General features: G+C 37.0%; 1 protein-coding gene across 1 annotated transcript; it reads right to left on the bottom strand.

Moving 5' to 3' along the window:
• Positions 1-9896: 9896 nt before the first annotated feature.
• Positions 9897-13361, bottom strand: LOC126701972 (cytochrome P450 736A117-like). The gene is made up of 2 exons (XM_050400453.1): positions 12331-13361; positions 9897-10597 (listed from the first exon to the last, which is right to left on the bottom strand). The coding sequence occupies exons 1-2, from the start codon at positions 13270-13272 to the stop codon at positions 9986-9988; spliced, it is 1554 nt and encodes a 517-aa protein (XP_050256410.1). The 5' UTR covers positions 13273-13361; the 3' UTR covers positions 9897-9985.
• Between the last annotated feature and the right edge of the window lie 290 nt (positions 13362-13651).

Here is a 13651-nt window from a genome sequence, read left to right as displayed (position 1 = left end):
TCCTTGACATTTGTTTATGGACTTTTCTCTACCATAGTTCTGATTTTCTATTACTTTACAATTTATGGTTAATGTATAATAAAAGTGATGTTAATAATTAATCTCTCTATATATAGCCAAAGCTTTGAAAAAATTTAATTAGATTTCAATATCAAATAGTCTAAATCTAATTAGATTTTAAATTTGTGCACTACGCGCTACATGTCCATCTAAATTTTTAATTTTTGTAACAAGTGAATTTTTGGGTACAAAAATTGAAGAGTCTAAATCCAATTAAATTCTAAATCATGTGTGTGTGTATATATATATAAAATGAGAAACCATTACATATTTTAGAAAGGTATAGTTTAAAAAAATGTATAAGCTTCCCATCAAAAAAAAAAAAAAAAATGTATAAGCTAATACCATGTATAATTTTAATATCTTTTCAAAAAAATGTACAATTTGAACCGTGTAATTGTACCCATGCATATACACGAGGTCACACACTAATTTATATAAAGGTGATGTTGCTATAATTACAACTTACGTTTTAACCAAATTACAACAAAGTTTGTGAAAAGTTTGTTTAATAATAAATCTATTAACATAAAAAATGTCACCTTTTTTTTTTTTTTTTTGGTAACAGTTGAGGTTATAGATTGTATTTGTTATATAATAAAATGATGTCAATGATAACCTCATATGAAAAATATGTTATATTATACTAATAACTATCAGCCGCCTTAATTAGTTGTGAACAAAAAGTTTTTGAATTTTTTTTTTTTAATTTGATTGTGGATTTTCTATTGTTTTAGCTTGATCTTTAGTTTTGGAAAAAAAAATAAAATTATGAAATAGTGTAACAATCAAAGGACCCGATCGAAAAGTTTGTGAAAAGTTTGTCCACGGGTCGGGTCGAATCGGGTGAACAAAAAAAAGACCCGCAACCGCTCGAACATTTGGTCGGACCCGATGGCTCAAGTCGTCGGATGAGCGGGTCGGAATCGTCGGGTGATTTCGGGTCTGAAGCACAAAGAGAACAAAAACACAGAAAATCTGAAGAACACAGTTACACAGAAATCAAAACCCAGACCCAACAGAAATCAACCCAAAGAACATAGAGATTTTTCAAAAAAAAAAAAAAAACCCAAAGAACAAAGAGAGAAATCAAAAACCCAAAGGACAAAAATCACAATCCAAACCTACAGAAATCAAATAACACACCACAAAACCCAGATCTATGAAACTAAAACAAAGAACACACCACAAAACCCAGATCTACGAAACTGAAACAAAGAGAAAGAAAACACCAAACGGTCCAAACCGGTACCTCCACCACTCCATCGCCCACCATCACCACATCCATCACAAGATCAGTGCAAATTTAAAAAAAAAAAAAAAAAAAAAAAAAAAAAAAAAAAACAATATTTTCACCCACCATCAGATGCACAAGATCAGAACCTCAAATTGTAGATCAGAGTAGTCTTCAATAGAGAGGGGTTTGGGCGAGACCAAACCTAGGACGGCGGTGAGTCAACGGCAGCGGCAGAACGATCAACTTGACAACGGCGACGTAAATAAGGGGGCTACGGTTAGGGATTTGAGAGAGAAAGGGAGAGAGGCGGAACTTGAAAGAGAAAAAAATACAGAGAGTCTAAAACGGTGAGTGAAAGACTGAGATGTGATTCGTGAAAACCCATTCTTTTTCTTTTTAAGTTTCTAACGGGTGGGGTCAGTTTCTACGGGTTAGTAAATGTGGAATCCGAACCCGAACCGAAAACCGAAATTTTAACACTAAAGGACCCGCACCCGACCCGTCTGGGTATTCAGATCCGCCCGTGGGCCTTCGGGTCGGATCGGGTCGGACGGGTGGGTCGGGCTGACGGGTTGCTGGACAGCCTTATCACGTTTTGAAATAGTCTAACAATATCTTTCTTTTATGCCAATATCTATCTTTCCACTCAACCAGATGATGTGATCGGGATGGAAAATTATTAAATATTTCTATAATATTATATTAAGGTAATATTCCAGAGCAATAAGTACAAAACATTATATAAAAACTAACCTCTTCATCTTATTTTTATATTAAAATGTTTGTTTTTATTATTAATATTGTAAATCATCACATCACATCACATCACATTAGGTGTATTTCAAAAACCCCTAATAATTCCTCGAAAAAGATTGTAACATGTAAGTAACATGACAAAATCTATATAACCTTTTCTTCTTATTTTTATATTAAATAGTGTATTTTTATTATTGTGAATCATCACATCACATCAGCCATCAGGTGTATTTCAAAAATCCCTATAATTCCTCGATTAAGATTGTAACATGTAAGTAACGTGCCAAGGAAAAAAGGATGAGAAATAGAGTCTCATTTTGAATGGTTCAAAAGTACTCTAAAGTAGTTAAAACTCTTTCAATTAAAATTTGCCAAATGTTTAGCAATTTCACCATGGATCTTTCGAAAGCAACTTTGAGCAAAAGTTTGAAATATATAGTTTTTTTTTAGGACTACAACACACTATTTTGGGAAATAAATCCAAAAGTTTAAAAAACTATTTACTGCAATTTATTAAATACAAGCACAGTTTAGAGGTGCTATTAGTGAATACTTGTTATAAGTGTTCAACCATTGAACTACTAAGAGAACTGATTAGAGGCACTAGGGTTCAAAGATTACTCTCACCTAAGGGCATTCTCATTTGGTCAAAACCCATAAAAATGCAAAATAAATAGCACTATAACTTAAAAAAAAAAAACACCTAGCTCTATCTGGTTATCTATTTTGCATAAAATTATGCACAATATATACTACCATGCTTATCTAAATATAAGTAGCTTATATAAAAACTTTTCACCCAATATTTCATTCACGCTTTCTCTCTCCTTTAAACTCCTCTAAATAGGAAAAAAAAATTATATAAATATGGTTTGTTTAAAAAGAAAAAGATTATTTTATTATGATGGTTGCGTTTGACATTGGCTGAAAAATGAAGTTTTTATTTATTTATTTTATTTTATTTTATTTTTTTTTACAATGTAGCTTATTTTTGTTACAGGCAGTCTGCAGTCACCGAGTTGCCAGTCATGGTGGACTGGTGGAGGTGCAGTGCAGTCCACGATTATGGTTTTAGAAAATCACAAAAAACTGCACCGAACCAATTAAGTCACAAACCCCATCACGGTAAAGTGTGGGATCTAGAAAAGCTACACCTTACGGTTCAGTGACAAAATACCGCACTACATGTACCTCTACCCACTACAACCCTACCCACGTCAAAAGTAGAGACTTTGTGCATATCAATTTGGAGTAATGGTCCTTGTCTTGTTATACTGGGGACAGTTCAACATCATTGATTGTTTCACTCTTTTATTTTATTTTATTTCTCCAGTTGGGTGTTTTTTCTGGTGACAAATTATCGTTGTTAATACCGACGAATTCCTAATAGAACAGTAATGAAAGCTATCGTTGAGAATCTCGAAGATTTTTCTAAGCCCATACGAGTTATGTGCCAACTTGTTTAGTCCGCTACGCAATCACCTTTGATTTGGTCAAATTGGGCAATTGACTAAAATTCTACAATTTTTGTTTAATAAGTATAATCTATATATCTAAAAAGGCAAAATTCACGTGTTTGACATTAAAATAGAATATATTTTTTTAACTAGCTTGTAATATCATGTATATGCATAAATATACTTAAATATATATACATTAAAATGCATATTATAATTCTTACCTATATAATTTAAATATTATTGATAGTCATTCTTATTTTTTTTTTAACTCTTTAAAAAATCTTGTAAGAATATTATTAAGAAGAAAATGTAAATTGTCCATATTTTTAAAATTTTTTATGTTCATTAATTCTAAACTTTTAAGTTTTTGTATGGTACTTTACTTTTAAGAAATCAAGTATTAGGTAAATTTTTTTTCACTTTTTTTTTTTTGTAAATTTTTTATTATTAAGTGGATTATAAAGATTTAAAATAGTAATTAGTATTTAGATTGTGGATTGTGGAGTGATTTATCTTTATTTTATTTTATTTTTTTTTTTTTTGTATGTTGCTTTACTTTTAAGAAATCAAGTATTGGATAATTTTTTTTTTTTCATTTGTAAATTTTATATTATTAAGTAGATTATAAATATTTAAGATAGTAATTAGTAATTAGAGTGTGGACTGTGGAGTGATTTATCCTTTTTTTTTTTTTTTGTATGGTACTTTACTTTCACAAAATCAAGTACTGGGTAATTTTTTTTTTTCCTTTTGTAAATTTTTTTTGTGGGGCCAGAGAACTCGTGGCCCAGGCCCACTCTACATTAGGGCCCAGGGCCCAAGCCGAGGAGAGCCATTGCCTAGGACGACCTCTTGCTCGGCACCTCACGAAATGCCTGAAGAAAGGGGCAAACTGAGTGTAGGGGCAGGGTAAGGGAAAAAGCTGCCAACATCATAATACAAAACCCTGTATCTGACAAGTCCATACTCTAAACCATACCCTTTAACTTTCCCAACGACCCCAAACCACTCTAGGTATGGGTTGACAGGACAGGTCTGCACCCCAGAAAAGTGAAACTTACACATGGACTCTAAAGGGGGAAACAAACACTAGTACAAAAGGAAAAACCCCCCAGAAGAAAAGGGGACTCCCTCCCCCGGTAAAAGGGAGAAAGGGAATGATATAAGGCTCCTTGGACAGCGTCCGAGGACTTAAGTCCTACAACCCGTACTAATGGAGGACTTAGCTAGTCAAGCCAGGCCCGCCCATATAAGAACTTCCATAGACGCCACGATTAAACCGTCCACCTGTGCCCAAGGTCATACCTTTCAAGCCCACTCTCTACAAATCATATTGTTGAGGCTCTTTGCATACGAGCCCAACGTCATTCTTAGGCCGTTAAATAAATCGTGTCCCTACAATTGACGCCGTCTGTGGGGAAGGCTTACGCGTTGGCTCAGGCGGCGGCGGAGTTGAGCCTTTGTCAAGCAAGGGTCTGCGAGGGTGCCTTCATTTCCAGCGACATGTTGTTGTTGTTCCAACATAAGTACCCAGTAGGAGCTATGCCTGGCAGTGCCAAGGGCACGGGCAATTCTAGGGGCTTCCAACATCAAGCTAACCCCTCCCCACCTGGGTTAAGGGGCTAACCTTTGGAAATTAAATCAATAAATAAGTAAAAAATACAAGTTTTGGACAGAAACAAGGCCTTGTATGGTCCTCGGACACAAGCCTCTGGGGAAACCAACTACTTAGAAGAGAACTACAAGTTTTGGACAGAACCAAGCCTTGTATGGTCCTCGAACTCAAGCCTCTGGGGAAACCAACTACTTAGAAGAGAACAACAAGTTTTGGACAGAACTAAGGCCTTGTATGGTCCTCGGACTCAAGCCTCTGGGGAAGCCAACTACTTAGAAGAAAAACTACAAGTTTTGGACAGAACCAAGGCCTTGTATGGTCCTCGGACTCAAGCCTCTGGGGAAACCAACTACTTAGAAGAGAACTACAAGTTTTGGACAGAACCAAGGCCTTGTATGGTCCCCGAACTCAAGCCTCTGGGGAAACCAACTACTTAGAAGAAAAACTACAAGTTTTGGACAGAACCAAGGCCTTGTATGGTCCTCGGACTCAAGCCTCGGGGGAAACCAACTACTTAGAAGAAAAACTACAAGTTTTGGACAGAACCAAAGCCTTGTATGGTCCTCGGACTCAAGCCTCTGGGGAAACCAACTACTTAGAATAAAAACTACAAGTTTTGGACAGAATCAAGGCCTTGTATGGTCCTCGGACTCAACCCCTTCGGAAACCAACTACTTAGAAGAGAACTACAAGTTTTGGACAGAACCAAGGCCTTGTATGGTCCTCGGACTCAAGCCTCCGGGGAAACCAACTACTTAGAAGAGAACTACAAGTTTTGGACAGAACCAAGGTCTTGTATGGTCCTCGGACTCAAGCTTCTGGGGAAACCAACTACTTAGAAGAGAACTACAAGTTTTGGACAGAACCAAGGCCTTGTATGGTCCTCGGACTCAAGCCTCTGGGGAAACCAACTACTTAGAAGAAAAACTACAAGTTTTGGACAGAACCAAGGCCTTGTATGGTTCTCGGACTCAAGCCTCTGGGGAAACCAACTACTTAGAAGAAAAACTACAAGTTTTGGACAGAACCAAGGCCTTGTATGGTCCTCGGACTCAAGCCTCTGGGGAAACCAACTACTTAGAAGAGAACTACAAGTTTTGGACAGAACCAAGGCCTTGTATGGTCCTCGGACTCAAGCCTCTGGGGAAACCAACTACTTAGAAGAGAACTACAAGTTTTGGACAGAACCAAGGCCTTGTATGGTTCTCGGACTCAAGCCTCTGGGGAAACCAACTACTTAGAAGAAAAACTACAAGTTTTGGACAGAACCAAGGCCTTGTATGGTCCTCGGACTCAAGCCTCTGGGGAAACCAACTACTTAGAAGAAAAACTACAAGTTTTGGACAGAACCAAGGCCTTGTATGGTCCTCGGACTCAAGCCTCTTGGGAAACCAACTACTTAGAAGAAAAACTACAAGTTTTGGACAGAACCAAGGCCTTGTATGGTCCTCGGAATCAAGCCTCTGGGGAAACCAACTACTTAGAAGAGAACTACAAGTTTTGGACAGAACCAAGGCCTTGTATGGTCCTCGGACTCAAGCCTCTGGGGAAACCAACTACTTAGAAGAAAAACTACAAGTTTTGGACAGAACTAAGGCCTTGTATGGTCCTCGGACTCAAGCCTCTGGGGAAACCAACTACTTAGAAGAAAAACTACAAGTTTTGGACAGAACCAAGGCCTTGTATGGTCCTCGGACTCAAGCCTTTGGGGAACCCAACTACGTAGAAGAAAAACTACAAGTTTTGGACAGAACCAAGGCCTTGTATGGTCCTCGGACTCAAGCCTCTGGGGAAACCAACTACTTTGAAGAAAACTACAAGTTTTGGACAGAACCAAGGCCTTGTATGGTCCTCGGACTCAAGCCTTTGGGGAAACCAACTACTTAGAAGAAAAACTACAAGTTTTGGACAGAACCAAGGCCTTGTATGGTCCTCGGACTCAAGCCTCTGTGGAAACCAACTACTTAGAAAAAAACTACAAGTTTTGGACAGATTCAAGGCCTTGTATGGTCCTCGGACTCAAGTCTCTGGGGAAACCAACTACTTAGAAGAAAAACCACAAGTTTTGGACAGAACCAATGCCTTGTATGGTCCTCGGATTCAGGCTTCTGGGGAAACCAACTACTTAGAAGAAAAACTACAAGTTTTGGACAGAACCAAGGCCTTGTATGGTCCTCGGACTCAAGCCTCTGGGGAAACCAACTACTTAGAAGAGAACTATAAGTTTTGGATAGAACTAAGGCCTTGTATGGTCCTCGGACTCAAGCCTCTGGGGAAACCAACTACTTAGAAGAAAAATTACAAGTTTTGGACAGAACCAAGGCCTTGTATGGTCCTCGGACTCAAGCCTCTGGGAAACCAACTACTTAGAAGAAAACTACAAGTTTTGGACAGAACCAAGGCCTTGTATGGTCCTCGGGCTCAAGCCTTTGGGGAAACCAACTACTTAGAAGAAAAACTACAAGTTTTAGACAGAACCAAGGCCTTGTATGGTCCTCGGACTTAAGCCTCTGTGTAAACCAACTACTTAGAAAAAAACTACAAGTTTTGGACAGAACCAAGGCCTTGTATGGTCCTCGGACTCAAGCCTCTGGGGAAACCAACTACTTAGAAGAAAACTACAAGTTTTGGACAGAACCAATGCCTTGTATGGTCTTCGGACTCAAGCCTCTGGGGAAACCAACTACTTAGAAGAAAACTACAAGTTTTGGACAGAACCAAGGCCTTGTATGGTCCTCGGACTCAAGCCTCTGGGGAAACCAACTACTTAGAAGACAACTACAAGTTTTGGACAGAACCAAGGCCTTGTATGGTCCTCGGACTCAAGCCTCTGGGGAAACCAACTACTTAGAAGAAAACTACAAGTTTTGGACAGAACCAAGGCCTTGTATGGTCTTTGGTTGCTCATGTGTAGTAGTGGTACACTCTTGGTTGCTCCAGAAGCTTATAAACCTTGAGTGGGAGGGTTCTCTAACCGATGTGGGACTTGCGGTTGGTACGCGATGACCAAGTCTTTGGCTGTCCCCTTCCTACACTCGGGGACGAGGACAAAACCGTGAGGGACTGGCTCCCCAAAGCGGACAAAAGCCTTCTAATGTCCCCACAACCCGATTGGGGAAAGATTCGTTCCTCCCACGTTTGGTCAAGTTTGGGGTGGAGTGTCATTTTCCTAAACGTCAAGGGAGGAGAGTGTAATTACCCCTAAAATTAATACAAACTCTGGGCCCATTTGGTCCACTTTTGTCCCATTTGGTCTCATTTGGTCTATTCTGTCCACTTCAATCCACTTAGGTCTTATTCGGTCGACATTGATTCTATTCGGTCCTCTATGGTCCACATTGGTCCGATATGGTCCACTACGGTCTATTATGTTCGCTTCTGTCCAATTTGGTCTTATTCAGTTTACTTTGGTTCTATTTGATACATTCTATCCACTTTGGTATTATTTGATCCACTTTAGTCCATTTTGGTCTTATTTGGTCCACTTTGGTCCTATTGAGTCGATCCGGTCCTTTTCGGTCAACACTGGTTCTATTTGGTTCCATTACATTATGTACAATTTGGTCCTATTTTGTCTACATTGGTCCTATTCATTCAATTTGATCCATATTGGTCCACTTAGTTTCAACTCGGTCCATGTTGGTCCTATTTGGTTCAATTCAGTCCACTTTGATCCAATTTGGTCCTATTCAGTCCATATTGGTATAAGCTCCATATATCCAGATTTTCGTTTTCATGTCTCATTAAGAGCTACCAATGTCTGCACTTGATACAAAATCCCAGCATAACTATCAATCCCACCCCTCAAAATATACTCTGTTAACTTTTTTGGGAAAAACCATGGAAATAATAGTCACTGACAAAGCTAGCAAGGCAAATGAATGGGTTCACCAAGTCCTTTCTAAATATGCTGGAACATCCACTGTAGTAGGTTTAGAAATGGAGTTCACATCCAAGCAAAATGGCTACAATTCTACAGCTTTGCATAAATGAGAAGTGACTAATTGGTCAACTCATATGGATAAAATTCCCCAATCCCTCGAGAATTTTTTGATGAACTCCAACTTCACTTTTGTGGGTATTGGGGTTGGTAGAAATATAGTGTTGTAGCATTTTCATATTAAATAATTAAAGTAATAAAAATGTGAACTTAAATGTAAAAATGTAGGAGTTAATATGGAAGATAAAAAAGTTATTCAAATTGTGTAATCCCACATTGGTAAAGAGAGAGACTCATTTATCATTTTTAAGTGTAGTGATTAATTGACTGAAATATATTGAAGTAGATATTGAGTCAAATATATGCACAAAGGAAGGTGAAAGGATGGGGTGTCAAAAATTGTCAATGTTTGTGCCATTTTGCTACCTTTTATCTGTTTAAATTTCTATCACTGATGTCTTGGGCCTCCTTTTTTTCTCTTCCAAACAACTTCTTTCTTTTACTTTTTTTTTTTTTTTTTGGGTTATCCATTGCATTATTTTACTTGAAAGCATGTTTTGGGCAATGTTATTGTTAACGTTATTACTTGTTAGGCATTTGTTTGGGTACCTGTCTTAATTTTCTAGCAAAAATGTTTCTATTATTGAGCAGACATTATAGATTCCCTACATAAATCTTTTTGTTATTGCGCTTACATATATTATAAGTAAATTTCTGATGTGAAACTTCATTGCATTTGGTGTAATACGATTATGTATCCTTTTAGATACTATATTATGCATTTTCAAGTTCCATTCTCAGCAACCGAAATGGAGTGAAGAAAAAAGAGAAACTCAAACCGACCAATTCTAGTATTTATTAGCCAAAATGAACTTGGGGATTCTGCTGCTACTAATATTTATGGCCTTTATATACTACTAGCCAGAATATGGAGTTGCAATTGTCATAAGAGGAAATTTTCTATGAATGGTTAAACCAGTAGATTCAGTCATGTCCAAATCCTCTCCTCTTGCTCGACCAGGCAATGTCCAATCAAAGTTGTGAACAAGATTTGCCAAAACAAGCTCGATTGTGGTTATGGAAAAGGAAATTCCTGGGCAACCTCTCCTTCCAGCTCCGAATGGGATAAATTGGAAGTCATGTCCTTTAAAATCTACTGCAGAAGTTAAGAACCTTTCTGGTTGAAACTCCTCTGGTTCGTCCCATAACGTAGGGTCTCTTCCAATTGTCCATGCATTGATAATGACTTGTGTGTCAGCTGCAATATCATACCCATGTATTTTGGCATCTTGAATTGATTTTCGGGGAATCAGCAATGGAATAGGTGGATGAAGACGAAGAGTCTCTTTGATTATTGCCTTCAAGTAATGCATTTTATCTAAATCATACTCGGTTATGCCCTTTTTGTTGCCAATGATCTCTCTAACTTCATTTTGCACATTCTTCATCATCTTTGGATGCCTTAGGAGCTCTGTCATTGCCCAATCTAAGACTGTGTACGTAGTGTCTGTACCAGCCGCGAATGCATCCTATAATAAAAGATGGTAAATATTGAAGAGAGTTGTCAATATGCATGATGAAAGAGTGTTAAACCATAGCACAAAGACAATATTTGGAATATAAACTATGGAAGAAGTAAGAAAGTTATATATATATATATATATAATAATTTTATTTATTTATTCATTTCTTCCTTTACAAAGAATGTTCTCTCTAGATATAGCTAAAGTGAGATGCAAGGCTACAAAAACTAAAGCATCATGTAGTACCTTAGTCCTTAGGTGTCTATAGAAATCATGACTATATATATGTCTAGCTTTCATGATAGAATCAAAAAAATATTTATACACTAGGTGGCATGGGTAAATAGTTAAATAAGTACATAACTATCCCTTTACTATTTGCAAAACAAACCCTTTTGCAATCAAGGTTATTAACCTCTTTTGGAGTGAAATAAGAGACTATTTAGTATTACTGGTGACCTTCCTTCGTCAAACATTCTAAGTTATTTTCTTTGTTATACATCTTTGCTCATTTTGGGCGAAAATATTTAATTTCACCCATTACTTATGTTAGAATAATGAGTCTATAGACACTTTCAAAAATAAAAGTTTGTAGACATACATTTCCATAACTTGCTCAAATAACAAATTATGATCGGTGAGCAATAAAAATGGTTTTAGTACAGATTTATGTGAAAGTGTTATTATGGTTATAACATGTGATTGATTTATATTTTTCTTCATTTTAAACTTTAATTATTTTATAGGGAGAAAAAAAATATATGTAACAAGTTGTGATTGGTAGAATTTAAAGTACAATAAAGAAAACGAGAGCGTTCTTCTAAGAATGATGAAATTATCTTTTACCTCTTCAAATGTATAATTTGGACATAATCATACTTCCCATTCAAGGGCAGAGCCAAGAGGCCAGTTGCCCCCCTTAGCCCTACCAAAAACCCTCCTTTTAGAGTCGTTCAACAATTTGATTACTAAACATCTTTATCAAGTACTAATCTAATAAAAATAAATGAAAACCAAATGTATAAAGCATTTAATTACATTTAAAACCTAGCTCCCTTTGTGACCGTGACTCATCTAATTGATTGGATCTGGTGCTTGGGAAGGAAAAACCAAAATATATATATATATACCTTTACCTTTCAAAAGTGTTTAAGTATTCAAATTATTTATACAATAATGTATTATATTTCATAAAAATGAGTAAGTATATGCAAAAATGGTTGTAAACTGTAATAATTTATAAATTTTATGAGTTTAGCAATAACCATAATGAATTTCGTCTGAAATTTATTTAAAAGTACTAAAAATCATTGCATGATAATTATAAGAAAAACTTTGACCATGAAAAATTTAATTTAAACACAACTTATTAATTGGTGTGTGTACATACTTTTTTTTTTTTTGCTAAACTAGTGTGTGTACATACTAAACCTTAATAAATAAAAACTATATAATAGTTATACTATCATTTTATGGGTAATCTAACATTGAAATGATGTTTAATATTATTCAAACGAGTGGTATTTTACTCTTTAAATTTTTGAATAAATATATATATGTCTAGGCGTTGTGCCCGTGCATAGTGTGTGTATTTATGTCTACTGATGTATGGAGAGATAAATTCTGGCTATGTCTTCCCATAGGAAGCTCATGAATCCCAAAAACGAGGATGAGATGCACAGACATACATGAGAGAGAGAGAGAGAGAGAGAGAGAGAGAGAGAGAGAGAGATGCTTACTAGGATTAGAGCTTTAATGCTAACTCTATCAATAGGGAAACCGATCACATTTTCCTTTTGTATCCAAAACAAAACATCCATAAAGTCACCAAGAACATGATCATGACCCTCTTTCTTCTCAAAATTTAAATGCTCTTCAATTACTCCTTCTAGAAAATCATCAAGTTGTTTAGCCACTTTCTCTGCTCTAGCATCCAAGCCATTGACAAGATTCACCCAAGAAAGCCATGGAATATAGTCCCCCACGCTTATGACACCCAACAATTCCACAAACTCCCCTAGAAGCTCCTTAAACTTCCTTCCACCTTCCCCTTCGCCATATTTCTTTCCCAAGGCCACCCTACATACTACATCATTAGTGAGCTTTGCAAACACCTCGCTTAAATTCACAGATGTAGATGAATCATAACACTGCTTGATTTTCTCTATCATTAGGGACGTTTCCTCCTCTCTCACATAGTGAAAGGACTTAACCCTTTTGTTACTCAAAAGATGTAGCACAAGTATGCTTTTCATTTGCCTCCAATACTCACCATAGGGAGCCATTGACACATCTTTGTAATTGTACAATAGTTTATCGAACATGCTTGATTTGGGGCGGTTTGCAAAGTTGAGGTCTTGGGTCTTCATGATCTCGTGGGCAGCATCAGCAGACGAGACAACAAGGACTGGTACGCTGCCAAAGTGAAGCAGCATGAGAGGGCCGTGGCGTTGAGCTAAGGTTTCAAGTGAACGATGAGGCTGCAAGCCAAGTTGGTGAAGGTTTCCAATGATTGGTAGCTTTGGTGGCGAAGGTGGTGAGTTTTTTTTGGTGTTTCTGTTTGTAAGGGAGGAGGACCATTTGAATAGGAGTATGAACATGAAGGCCAAGATGGTTAAAACAAAGGTTTGGAGCAACATGGATGTTACATTTGGCACTAAAAATTGCAGGAAATTTGACATTTTCTTCTCTCTTTTTCCGGGCAAGTGTGTCTTTTTTGGGTGTTTAAAGTTTATGGGGTTTCCCTTGTTGATTTTCCACAAATTTTCAACTTCTATATATATATCAAACAGCTTTGGATACCCATGTCATGCCCAACTGCCACAAGAATAGTATGGACATGAATGTGAATAAAGTCAGCAAATGGCTAATGATACGAAGGCGACGCGTGGATTCTATAGTACCTCAAATTCAAATAAGGTTCTACGGATGACACGTATAGTGAAGAGGAAAATAAGATATGCTAGAGCACCTCAAATTCAATTTGAATTCCGCAAAAATGTTTGAATATTTGATTAATATTCCAGCACTTTATGGTGGTTTATTCTCTCTTTCTGTTGG

Source organism: Quercus robur, chromosome 10 (assembly GCF_932294415.1).
Source record: "Quercus robur chromosome 10, dhQueRobu3.1, whole genome shotgun sequence".
NCBI lineage: Eukaryota > Viridiplantae > Streptophyta > Magnoliopsida > Fagales > Fagaceae > Quercus > Quercus robur.
This window is presented reverse-complemented; position numbering and strand designations above follow the sequence as displayed.